At 40.1% G+C, this 14,332-nt stretch overlaps 1 protein-coding gene across 1 annotated transcript in view; it reads left to right on the top strand.

The window, feature by feature from the left end:
* The window catches only part of LIN37 (lin-37 DREAM MuvB core complex component), a gene marked incomplete in the record, with an annotated part of 817,002 nt that overhangs the window by 323,850 nt on the left and 478,820 nt on the right, over positions 1–14,332 (top strand). The window contains 1 exon segment of the mRNA XM_044080439.1: positions 11,234–11,319. Within this exon segment, the coding sequence (XP_043936374.1) occupies positions 11,234–11,319 (86 nt within the window).

The following is a 14,332-nucleotide window of genomic DNA, read 5'->3' as shown; positions in this document are numbered from 1 at the left end:
ATGAAAAGAAATCAAAACTAATGCCCTCACAAAAGATAATATTACTGGGTGCCAGCTTGAACACAATGGCCCAGATGGCTTATCTCACGCAAGACAAGCAAGGACAACTGACTCAATACTTTCATTTGATGGCAACAAAGACCCAACTCCGTGCAAGAAAAATTATGCAGGCCTTGGGCTACATGGCATCTTGCATACTACTAATTCCATTTGCCAGACTGCATATGAGGAAACTACAATGGTACCTAAAGAGTGTTATGGTCTCAACACTGTCAAAATTTGGAAACAGTTATACCACTAATTCCTTGCCATCAGCAGGAGTTTCTATGGTGGGCTCAAGCTTGTCACCTCAACAAGGGACAGCCTTTTATTCAACCCACAGCCAGGCAAACACTGACAACAGATGCATCGGATTACGCCTGGGGAGCACACATGGCAGGAAAATGTATTCAGGGCAAGTGGCCCACAGAGCAAAGACATCTCCACATCAATCAAAAGGAGATGCTAGCTGTACAAAATGCAATTATAGCTTTCAAGGACCTGCTGCATCCAGGACAACTACTGATAAAGACAGACAACACCACAGTTATGTGGTACATAAACAAGCAAGGGGGCACACACTCCTACCCTCTCTGCAGACAAGCCATGACCTTGTGGAACACAGCTCTAGACTACCAAGTTCATCTGCAAGCACAATTTCTTCCAGGAGAGAAAAACTCACTGGCAGACGACCTAAGCAGAAACATCATGGACCCCCACAAATGTTCAAAATGATAACACAAAAATGGTGGAGCCCTGACATAGATCTGTTTGCATCCCCAAAGAACTGCCAGTTACAGAAATTCTGCACAAGGAGCTACTATCCACAAGCATGAAAAGTGGATGCCCTCTCATTCAGCTGGAAAAACCTGCAAGTATACGCTTTCCTTCCTTTACCTGTTCTTCCAAAGGTACTCCTAAAAGCCAGGCAAGAAGAGCCAAAGATGATCCTGATTGCACCAGACTGGCCACGCCAGCACTGGTACCCAATCTTAAAGAACTTAGCACAAGAACCACCCTGGATTTTGTCTCAAATCCCACAGTTGATGACACAGCACAACAATTAGATACTTCACAGCCAGCTAAAGACCTTAAATCTAGCTGCATGGAAAATTCCTTAGTCAAGCAAGCAATGCCTCTCTCCAAAGCTGTTATGGATGTCATTCTGGAGGCCAGAAGGCCTAGCACCAGGAAAGCCTACTCAGATAAATGGAAGAGATTCTGTGCCTGGAACCAAGCGCACAGCCTTGACCCTCTTGTCCCAAACATTCCTCAGATACTTCAATACTTAACTGAGATGCTGGACAAGGGCCTCTCCTCCTCCTCCATCAAGATCCACACCTCAGCCATTTCTGATCATTACAACACGGATCCACCAATATTTTCTAATCTTTTGCTCAAACAGTACCTCAGAGGGGATAAAAACATAAGACTGCCCCGTAGAGCACCTACACCAACTTGGGACCTCAACTTTGTTTTGGAAAAATTAACTTTACCTCCTTTTGAGCCAGCTAACACAGCAGAATTAAAATGCATCTCTTGGAAAACTGCTCTGCTACTGGCAATAACATCAGCACGAAGAGTTTCAGAATTACAGGCACTAATGGCAGTGGAACCTTTCCTCATCTTCCACCAGGACAGGGTGCCTTTAAGAACTAACCCTACGTTTATGCCAAAGGTGGTATCAAGTGTGGCTTTAAACCAAACTATTCACTTGCCAACTTTTTATCCTAAACCACAGAACAAAGGGGAGAGACTACTACATTCTTTGGACATTCACAGGCAGTTACGCTTCTACTTGGACAAAACCAAAGCTTTCAGAAAATCTGAGCAATTATTGGTAGCATATGCTGCAGGAGCACAGGGAAAAGCCATTTCAAAATGGACTATTTCAAAATGGATAGGACATTGTATATGTTTCTGCTATACTCACCATGGGAAACCTTTACCTAGCAGCATTAGATCTCACTCCACCAGGGCAACAGCCACTTCAACTGCCTACCTCAGAGGAGTACCTACCAAGGATATTTTGGAAGCAGCAACATGGAGTTCTGTGCATACCTTCACCAAGCATTACCATTTGCCTTTATACTCCAAATCCAGAGCCGGCTTCACCACTGCTGTGCTGCAGGGCCTTATAGCCACCCCTAATGCCTTATAGATCCAGCCTCCCTACCTCAGCTTTGGGATTCCACCCAAGTGTAATGACTGCAGCAGTGTAACACGATGAACATAGTACAGTTTTGTATGTACCATAAATGTAGATGTTCGAGTGTAAACACTGCTGCAGTCCAGATTACCTCCCTCCTTCCCCTTACTTTCTGGTACGTACCTAGGTCATCTACCCTTTACTACCTATGGGGAGTATTTGCTGGTAATTAAAAATGGTTGTTTGCTTTTCCTTTGTATATTTTACTAGCAATTTGCATTGCCTACCTATTTGGGGGCACCTGACATCTGGGGCAAGAAAAACTGAAGAAAATGGCGTCGGCTGCATCTTATATACACCTGTCGCACTGACGTCAGGGAGGAGGCGACCGCAACCGACACCGGACCAAGACTTTGGAATTCAGGCCGACTGGGGAACCGCCTGACGGCAGGATAACCCTAGTGTAATGACTGCAGCAGTGTTTACACTCAAACATCTACATTTATGGTAGGTACAAAACTGTACTTTTTGCTGAAGTTCCTCTATTCTGTTTTCTTAGTTCTCAGTATGAGTTTTGAGACAGTGGGATCTAGTGCAAGTCCAAGATATTGTATGGTGTTGCACTGATTTTAGGGTATTGTTAGTGGAGTAGACATATTTTAGAGCACTTGAGTGTGCAGGTTTATTGTTTGATACAAAAGTCATGATGACAGTTCTATTATCATTAATTGTTAGAAGGTCAGAGTAATGGTCGTAGTCATTTTGCAGAAATTTTTGGAGATCACAGTATTGGATCCAGTTTTATTAAGCATGAGATCTACATAGAGGGTGACATCTGAGTATGGGATGACTTTATTAATGTTATAAATAAATGTGGAGAATAGTACTAGGCCAAGGACTGAACCCTGTGGGACTCAGCCTTGAAGCATCTTTCTAGAGAAGCAAAGTTGTCTGCCGTGACCTTGAATGTTCAAACCTGTAAGTAGTTAGAACATCAGGTTATGACTAAAACAGAGTAATTAATTTCAGCTTTTGAACCGAATGTGATAGTTAACACTTTCAAATGTCCTAGTGAGGTCAATGACTTAACCACATTCTTTTGCAGATATTATTTTATCTGTGACTGTATATGGCTGTGACAGTCTCTAAGCCCATTCCTGAGACTGTACTGATAGTCGATTATCAGGCTGTATTTGTTGTATTTTATTATCAAAATTTTTTTCTAAAATGTTTTGATAGTGCATAGTATGGAGATGAGGCAAAAGACAGTGGCTATGAGAGTATTATGTATGCTCCCGATCCCATGTTTTCTGTAATAAGGCTGTATGTAAGTGTTTCTTGTTTCAGGTTGTATAGATAATTTTGTAAAATGTTTTGATAGTGCATAGTGCAGAGATGGTGTAAAAATCAAAGGGGAGGCATGTTTGGGATTTTATGGGTGTGAAAATTACATACATGGGAGTGCTTAAATGTGCCAAGTGTTAAGCTGTTTGGCACATAGTTTCAGAAGGGCTAGGAGGTATGTTGCTGAGGTTTGTTTATTTATTGATTGATTGCTTTTGTTTACTGGGAAGGTCCAATTGGGCCCAGGTCACAATTTCAGAGGAGGCCTGGGGAGAAATGCTCCATTTTATAGAATGAGTAGGAGACAGTTATACAAAAGTTACATAATAAATGTACATACGCACAGAGTACTAATGACATAGTTAAAAATAATAAATATATGTACATAGAGTAATAAATTATATGTATATAAAAATAGTAAATGAACATATATAGAATAGTAATGATATATACATAGAATAGTAAGTGAACATACATAAAATAGTAATGACATGATATCCGTAGAATAGTAAGTGAACATACATAAAATAGTAATGACATGATATCCGTAGAATAGTAAGTGAACATACATAAAATAGTAATGATATGATAGTTAATGAAAACAAGACAATTAAAATGTCAATATCAAGCTTATAAGAGCCTACTTATTTTCAAATGTAATCAGCTGTAAATAGACAGTAAAATACTTAGAAAAAACACCTTTTAAAATAATTCAAAAAACGAACTGCCAATAGAGTTCGTTACCCCTCCTGATGTCATACACAAGCATTTAAGAATTAAAGCTACAGGGGGTTACTCCAACTTAAAACACACTAGAATGCTTACTCATTACAGCCGAGTGACGTCTCCAGGCGTTTCTGCAGTTACCTCCTACTGCTCCTCTAGGTGTCAGATATTGCCTGTTCATATTTGCATTAATAATTCCAAAATCATGTTACATATAAGGTATCGGAAAATTTTATCTTGAAGCATACATGATAGCAAACACAATTGTATTGATATATGACCTCTGTCAATTGGTATTTGTTAAAAATGTAAGGTGATAACTTCAATTTTTAAATGCTGAAGCCACGCCCACTAGGAGTTAAAGGTACACACTCAAAAGAGCTCTACTGGAGGGAACCACACAGCACCATCATTAAAGAAAATAAAGAATTTATTTGAAAAATATATTTTTTTAAAATAAAAATAATGACAATACTGAATTTGTGTACTATAAATAACACTTTAAAATTATATCCTTTACATGGTCGAGATACGGCTATGTTAAGTCGCTCACAGATCTAATATACTATATTTTTATGAGGTAAACTATAATATGTGAGACCAACAACTTGGTCTTTAAAAGAATTTTTTTTAAAAAGTACTAGAACAATAACAAAGACTTTGCCAGTGTATACAAACCACACCCACTTAAAGACCTCATTAGAGCACAGTTTAAATCACCAGCATTTAGGCACATATGAGATGCTACACATCGTTGATACTGTGGACTAAGCAAGTAATATTAACAGACTACAAACCTACGTGATGGATCGTGTATGCCTTAAGTCCACCTATTCTCCTAACACTAAACTATTCACCTAGCCAAAGCCTTCTTTTTAAGCAGACACTTAATGGACAGGGCTTCATTTAACCCCGGTAGGGTGTGCACACCTGTCCGAATTTGCCAGGTAAGTTCAGCTTCATCTAATGCCAGCTCCCAGGGACCCCCTCTTAAATTTCTTTCTATTTTTTCTAACACTACAAACAAAAACCTATGCGTTGGGCAATCCACGATATGTTTAGCTAGGGCATTCGTGATGACAGAATTATTGATACTGTAAACATGTTCATAGATTCTTTGTTTAATTTTCCTTTTGGTTTTCCCTGTATAGAAAGCCTCACAGTGGTCACAGACAGCTGCGTAGACCACCCCTTGGCAGCACCCTTCGGGGGAAAACTGGCACTTTTCTATCACAATTGGCATTGCATCACCAAAGACAAATGGGTTCTCAACATTGTATCTCAAGGTTACAGGTTCCACTTTCACACTCTGCCAAGGTTAAAAGGAATGCCAAGTCTGCCTCCAAATCAATGGACAGAGGCTCAAAAACAAATTACAGCACTCATGGACATGAGAGCTATTCAAAAGGTACCACCTTTCATTCAAGCAGAGAACAAGGACATTCTACTACAGCATCTGGCGTTTGTAAAGATATTTCTAACAAGCCTAGGTTTCACAGTCAACGAAAAGAAATCAAAACTAGTACCCTCTCAAGAGATAATATTCCTGGGTGCAAGCTTAAATACAACTGCCCAGATGGCTTATCTCATGCCAGACAAACAAAGGCAACTGGCTACATATTTCAAACTGTTGGCAACAAAGGCCCAGTTATCTGCAAGAAAAATTCTGCAGGCTTTGGGCTTCATGGCATCCTGCATTCTACTAATTCCATATGCAAGACTGCATATGAGGAAACTTCAAAGGTACCTAAAAAGTGTTTGGGCTCAACATTGCCACAGCCTGGAAACAATAATTACCCCTCATTTCCTGCCTGCAACAGGAGTTTCGCTGGTGGGCGAAGGCTTGTCGCTAGAACAAGGGACAGCCATTCACTTTACCCCCAGCCAGGCAGACATTAACAACGGATGCATCAGATTATGCCTGGGGGGCCCACATGGCAAGAAGATGTATTCAAGGCACATGGTCCGCAAACTAAATGCATCTACATATCAATCAAAAAGAGATGCTAGCCGTTCAGAATGCCCTGACAGCCTTCAAGGACCTACTTCATCCGGGACAACTACTGATAAAGACAGACAACACCATGGTCATGTGGTATATAAACAAGCAGGGATGCACTCATTCTTACCCCCTTTGCAGACTAGCCATGACTTTGTGGGACACAGCACTTACCAAGTACATCTGTAGGCACAATTCCTGCCAGGAAAGATAAATACTCTGGCAGACGAACTAAGCAGAAATCTCATGGATCTCCACGAGTGGAAATTGGATCCACAAGTCTTCAGCATGATAATAAGGAAATGAGGATGCCCGGATATAGATCTATTTGCCTCTCCTCACAACAACCAACTAAAAAGATTCTGCACAAGGACTTATCACAGACAAGCATGGAAAGTGGACGCCCTATCTTTCAGCTGAAAAAGCTTAGCAGTATATGCCTTTCCTCCACTGCCTGCCCTCCCCAAGGTACTCCTAAAGGTCAGGCAAGAGAAGCCAAAGATGATACTGATTGCCCCAGACTGCCCTGCCAGTACTGGTATCCAGTCCTAAGGAACTTGTCTCAATGCCCGGCTTGGATCTTGCCTCAAATACCTCATCTACTGTCCCAACAAAACAATCAGATCCTGCACAGCCAACTCAAGACCTTAAATCTGGCAGCATGGCAGATAACATAGTCATACAAAATGCACCGCTCACTAAAGCTGTGATGGATGTCATTTTGGAGGCCAGAAGGCCTAGTACCAGAAAATCTTATGCTGGAAAATGGAAGAGATTCTGTGCCTGGAACCAGGCACAAGGAATTGATACAGCTGTACCAAATATTCCTCAGATTTTGCAATACTTAACTGAGATGCTGGACAAATGCCTACCCTTTTCATCAATTAAAATTCATGCCTCTGCCATTTCGGCTCATTACAATACACAGCCACCAATCTTTTCACAACCTTTGTTAAGGCAGTAGCTCAGAGGAGCCAAAAACTTAAGGCCTCCAAGGAGATCGCCAATACCTGCATGGGACCTCAATTATGTCTTGGAAAAACTCACCCTGCCTCCTTTTGAGCCAGCCACTACAGCTGATATAAAGTTTTTATCTTGGAAAACAGCTCTGCTCCTAGCAATAACCTCTGCAAGACATGTCTCAGAGCTACAGGCACTCATGGCTGTGGAACCTTTTATAATTTTTTATCCAGACAGGGTTTCTCTGAGGACAAACCCGACATTTATGCCTAAGGCAGTGTCCAGTGTGGCCCTTAACCAAACTATTCATCTGCCTACTTTTTATCCAAACCCACAGAATAAGGGGGAGAGAATTCTGCATTCTTTGGACATACACAGACAGCTACGCTTCTACTTGAACAGAACCAAAGCTTTCAGAAAGACAGAGCAACTACTAGTGGCATATGCTGCAGGATCACAAGGAAAGGCTATCTCAAAGCAGACTTTTTCAAAGTGGGTAGGCCACTGCATTCGTTTCTGCTATTCACAACATGGCAAGCCAGTGCCTAAGGGCATTTGGTCACATTCAACTAGAGCAGCAGCCACTTCAGCAGCCTTCCTCAGGGGAGTACCAACCAAAGACATTTTAGAGGCTGCTACCTGGAGTTCATTGCACACCTTTACAAAGCACTATACTTTACCACTCTACTCTAAATCCAGGGCAGGCTTTGCCTCTGCAGTTCTGCAGGGCCTCATAACCGCTCCTAATGCTATTTAGCTCCAGCCTCCCAACCATAGCTTTGGGGTTCAACCCAAGTGTAATGACTGCAACAGTGAAACAAGAAGAACAATAATACAGTTGTGTACACTTACCATAAATGTAGATGTTCGAGTGTATTCACTGTTGCAGTCCAGGTTACCCACCCACCATCCCCCATATCTTTGCTGGAACTTATCTTTACTAATCTAATCTATACAACCTATGTGGTGTATTTGCTTGTAGATGAAGGTATAATATATTTTGGTGCATGCATGTTTTATTGGCATATTTTTAGCCTACCCTTTTGGGGGCACCTGACACCTGGGGCAAGAAAAACTGAAGAAAATGGCATCGGCTGCATCTTTTATACCCCTGGCGTGCTGACGTCAGGGAAGAGGCAACAGCAGCTGACGCCGGACCTTGACTTTGGAATTCAGGCCGACTGAGGATAGCCTGCCAGCAGGATAACCCCAAGTGTAATGACTGCAACAGTGAATACACTCGAACATCTACATTTATGGTAAGTGTACACAACTGTACTTTCTAGCTTATGAAGTTTGCGTAGGAAAACTGAGTGAGAGACCATATCAAATGCCTTGGATAAATCAAGGAAGAGAGCAGACGCTAGGTTTTCCATCATTACTATTTGTGTTTACCGTATTGGTGAAACTAAATAAAGCGGTAGAGGTCTGTGGTGAGGACAGAAACTATGCTGAGATGAAAAGAGGTTAATTCTGTGAGAGGTAGTGTAAGAGTTGTGACTGGATGCATTTTTTGAAGTATTTTGATAGTGGGGGGAGGATGGCAATGGGCCTGTAGTTTGAGGGAAGCTGTCAAGTGACCAAGCATTTTCTTTTCTCCTGTGGTTTCGCAAGGCATTTTACTTCTTCGGCAGTTAACTCCCTAAAGTAAAAGGTAAGTGGAAGTGGGGGATAGTATTTTGTTAGGCTGGGGTCTAATTTATACTGGAGTCAATTGTATGGGGGAGTGTAGATGGTTGCCTGGGAGTGTGCTGGGTATTATTTTGACATTAATATTGCTACCAATTATTCTTCTTCATCTAGGCTCTCTTCGTCATTAGAAAAACGCAGTTGCTTTTTCCTCTCCTGTACATATTTATTGTGTGGTTCCTTTTCTCTGTTAATATAGTCTTCCACTGAGTAGGGTTTTCTCCCATCTGTTGTCCCTCTATCCCCAACTGTTGTCTTGGTCTCTTTGCATGCTTGCATTCTGACCTTCATTAAACACATCTGTCTGCTTCTTGAAGTTTTTAGAGACCCAGCATTCTCTGTTTTCAAACATGTCTTCCATTGTTTCCATTCCCCATGCTTCCCATCTACTGACCACCCTTTCCAGTAGTGCTGATCGTACACTTGCCTAACTACTGGTATGATTACACCACCCCCACAAAGTCTTCATTAATTCATCTGTCCCGGTTGGTTCTGTTGTAGCATGTCTTCTGCCTATGCTAAGTATGACTTGCATCTTGCCCTCCAATTCTCAACTTACTGTGAGACTTATCCTGTTTTCATTATTTATTATGATTAGTCGGTGAATAACAAATAGAACGTGTCTTTATTGGACATTAAATATCGAACGTTCAATTCATCGAACATTCAATCATCAAATATTTTACCCAGAGAAAAGAGACAGTGGACCAACATACATACCAAAACACACACTGCACTATATCAAACCCACCCAAGAGGGGGGCTGCCCCCCACACACACTTATATATACCAACTTCGAGATCGCACTACAGTGCTGAAAAGGGAAAATTTCCTACAGCTGGCCAACCAACTCCATTCCTGTGTAAAATATTCAATGATTGAACGTTTGCTGAAGTGAACATTTGATGAAGAGAGGTTTGATGTATTTGTTATTCGATGACTGAACATAGACCCCTAAATTGCACCTTTATCTTTGTAGCTGTAGTCCCAAGCTCTGAAATAAATAGTCTGTCCAAGGAGCTACTGTATTTCTTTTTTTTTTCCAATCTCAGTCATAAAGTTTTCAAGCAAGTTAAAGCTTTCAAATGTCACTTCACAATGCTCTTTTATGTCTTTAATGTCAAACCCTAGTGGCAAAATAATACTATCCATAATGGCATGCCTGTTCACACTGCCTTAATTTGTTTTTTTCTTACCACTCATCTTCTCTGTGGCTTTTGAGAAACTGCAGATCTTGGTCTCCTTTCATTTCCTTCTTCCATTCTTTGTTGCCTTGCTACATCTGCATAACAACTTTTTTTTCTTGCAACATAAAACCCTGTTGCAGATGTAAACCCTTAAAACTAGGTGTTCCACCTGCCAAGAACAACCTCCCTTTATCAGCTGTTGCTTACCTTTCCAACCTGTCACTTTCTTCTTACTGTAAGACTCTTCTCAACATGTTACTCCATCATGCTTACTCTCCTTTCTTTGCTGTGCCGTGCTCATCCAATCTACTAGCACTTAAGTCTCCAATCCTCCAAATTCCAAATCTGTAGCAATTATTTTGTCTTCTCCTACTTCCTTCAGTTCTGTGTAGCTGTTGTAGAATATGGTAGGTGTACAACTTTTCTGGTTCTGTATTAACACTTATTCCAACTCCTCTACAGCCTCCAAGCCAGTCATAGGAATCCATGTTTGCTTTCTACTTAAGTAGACCATTGTAACTATTACATGTTGCATTCTCTTATAAATTTTTTTGTGGAAGTCTGACTATACAGTGGTACAATTCACCCACTGATGTATAAACTCCTGGTTTGTTTGCTGCTTTGTGTTGTCATGGCTTAATAAAGGCCTTTGGACCTGTCCACTTTTGTGGTTATCAAATAGTACTACACCTGTGGATAATAGTGAATATGTATGCTTTGTTATCCCAAGAGATATCTTCTTTGGCGTTTTTGTTGGTGGTGGAACACTATGGTACTTATTTTCAGTTGCTTTGTAATAGGCTTTTAAGCCACAGTACAGAAATAAGTTAGTTGGAGCCTCTTCCTGCAAACTGGATATATGTAGTCTCTCTTCCCTCCAACTGTAATGGATTTTTCAGACTAGCCAAGGGGGCTTGCAGGAAGAGGCAGATGGCTAAGCTTGGTGCCTGCTAGGCAAGGCTATACCCATAAATAATGGTTTACTGGAGAGAGGAATGTATCTAGTGTCTACTGTTATGGTGAATACTAAACACATTTGTACTTTACAGCAAGTTTTTCCCTTTTTTCTTGTCATATAACATTATGGGTCATGTATTTTTAACAAGAAAACATTACAGTCATTTTATTCTATATTTTCAGGCCTTCAGCAAGGTTTCCTCATCCACGACGAAAGAAACGGAAAGAAATGGAAGATGGCTTGTCAGAAGGAAGTCTACAAAAACAGAGTAAGAAAAGCTGCTTTGTGTCTTGGCCATTATTCTTTTCAGTGATTCTGCACTTATATTAGTATTGATATTAGATGTCTTAAAAGAAAACCAAGGTTGCCAACTAGAATATAATTTTATTTTATTTGTTTGTTTATACAATCAATATATCTGATAAATCATCAGAGAGGTTTGACTTCCATTGAACTTTACTTTACATATACATTTTGCTTCCCCACATGCTGACCATCAGACCTTCTCCAATAGATTGCAGGTTGTTCTGCATTCATAGTTCCCATACTGTGTTGCTTGGTGAGTCCTGTAGAGGGAGAATCGGCATCTGAGTGAAGAATCTTCAATACTTTCTTGTCACATAGTGAAACAGCTTAGCGGCTTAACAGGGGGCATCAACCAGACTTCAGATTCTGTTGTTGCAGATAAATCCCCAGTGGGAACTCTTCCACACAGAGTATTTGTAAAAGTAAAGCAATTTATTTTACTTGGGTTTTTTTGCAGTATTGACCCTTTCAGAAACCTGGTATCTTTCTAATATCGGAAGCTGCCTGTTGCCATTTTAAGCTTAGAGTAATCTGGGGACTATTTTAATGAGAAAATGTACTACTTAATATAAACTTTCTGTATTTTATATAAAAAAAGTTATGTCTGGAAGTGTTTAATTTGGACTGGAACTTCTCTGGGGTATGTTAGTGCTTGTGTTCACTGTGTGACAACTTACCTGCCGTTATTTTCTGTCAGACTGAAATTTATGTAAAGCAGTTTCCAACAGGATTTTAGTGTGGTGCTTATGCATTATGTTGTTTAGGGGACTGTGTAAATGTTCACAAGCAGCACACTTAAACGCAGTTTGACAACTTACTTTCAGACTGAATCATTTAATTGAAGCTTACTGTGTCTGAAGCATCCTCAGTCACAGCATGGATACTTAACCACCATTCTGCTGGTCCACCTCCTGCTATTTATAGAAAGAAGAAAGGAACCGGAACTCTGCTAAAGTCCACAAGGCTGTATTTTTATTTCTGAAGTATTCCAAAAGTCACAGATAAAATCACACAAGCGCTTTCGCTCAGGCAATCCTGAGCTTTATCAAGTGAAAACAAATTGCGGTGTGCAGTAACCTCCATTAAATAGCCTGGCAATTATACAATTAATTAATTAGTAAATCTAGTACTAAGGTGTAGTGCTTTAGAGTTGGGTGTTAAAAAAAAATCTAGTACTAAGGTGTGGTGCTTTAGAGTTGGGTGTTAAAAAAAAAAAAAAAAAAAAAAAAAGTTAGTCATTATATTTTTTATTTTATTTTTATTTTACATTTGTTAACCGGGCTAGTCCAACTGGATACATGTCCATTTTCAGTGGAGGCCCGAGGAGAAAAGCTCCACTAACTACTACTTAACAAGTTAAAGAAAACATATACAGAATTATGCGATAAAAAGAAACATTTGCTTAAAATATCTTTCAGAATGTATATACACAAGAGTACAATATGAGACTTAGCTGGTGAGTTAGGTTAGATAATTTACTTGGTTACAGTATTACTGCATTATACTGAGAAGTAGAATTAGATTATGATAGATCGAGATGAAACCTGAAAGAGGAGAAGGAATATTACAGAGAGGTAACTCATACAAAGTAATGTCAACTCAAAAAATGAAATGTTTGCAATAACATATGCACTTAAATAAAAATGACTAACCATAAAAAACATTTTAAAATGCCAGTTTCCTAGGTTTCAGAACATAAAAGTCTGAAGTCTGATTGGGGTTGTAGATTGTTAAAGAATATGCTTAAAGATGTGTTTAGATTGTCAGTGAATTGTTAAAAAATTTTTTCATTATTACTTTACACTGATAAAAACATGCAATAAAATATGCGTGAGATATTTTTAATGCCCATCCATATAACATTTCATATAGAATTTGATTTATTAGTCGGAATCCTATAACCGTGGATGTTCAATAATTTAATATGCTGTGTGGGGATGCTGTGGTATGAAGGGGGTCAAGTGTGAGAGTTATAACCTAGCCCTCCTAAGCTTGAGGACCGGTTTAATGCTGATCATCCCATTCAGACCTGGTGGCTTCCCTGCATTCAGTCTCAACTGCCATAATAGTTCACGGTAGCCCAAGGTGGATTCCCAGTCACCACCTCTTGCATCTGGCTCAACCTGTTCCAGAACTAGAAACTGGATTTTGGGTTCTGGGCAGGAGAGTGAGTGTTTGTAGAAGGCGTTGGTTTCCTTCTTCCTGGTCATGTCATAAAGATGCTCGTAGATACGTTTTCTTAATTCCCTCTCAGTTTTGCCCACATAGAAACTTTGACAGTTGGTGCACATCCCCAAGTATACGACCCCTCTAGAGGCACAGGTGTAAAATCCAGTGGGGTGTATCTTGTAGTTCCTAGACGGGAGGTATGGTGCTGTTTCTTTGGATATGGCATGACATTGGGCACAAACACCACATTTGAATGTGCCCAGCCTTGGTTGTTTTACCTTCATCTTTTTTCTTTGATTTCTTTCAAATAATTCCTTTAAATTAGCCCCTCTTTTACGAACAAAACTGGGTTTAGGTGGTATGTAGTCCTTTAGTTCTTCAAAGAGGGTTAAAACCGGCCAGTGATGTAAGATTGTTTCTTCCAATTCATAGGAATTTGATGAGTATGTGTGAGCAAAACTGTTAGTGTGAACAGTATCCTTGTTTTGTGTATTGTTGGTCACTGGTACAAAACCCCCCCCTAGTATTGGTTTGTAGAGGGAATGTCGTGCAAATTTTACCTCTGCTGCTAGAGTTAGAAATAGTTCCAGAGGGTAACCTCTCTCCAAGAAAAGGTTTTTCAAAAATTCCACCTCAGAATCAAAATCTTTCTCCGTACTGCATATTCTACTTGCTCTGATGAGCTGCCCCTTAATGATCCACATCTTTTGATATGGTGGGTGGGCACTTTCAAGTGTAGCAAGGAGTTAGAAAATGTTGCCTTGCGATGTAGTTTGGAATGGAAAGTTTTCTGATTGTAGTCCTTG

Source organism: Protopterus annectens, chromosome 8.part0 (assembly GCF_019279795.1).
Source record: "Protopterus annectens isolate FY-2018-M chromosome 8.part0, PAN1.0, whole genome shotgun sequence".
NCBI lineage: Eukaryota > Metazoa > Chordata > Ceratodontiformes > Protopteridae > Protopterus > Protopterus annectens.
The sequence above is the reverse complement of the archived record's forward strand: the minus strand, read 5'-3'. Positions and strand labels throughout refer to the sequence as shown.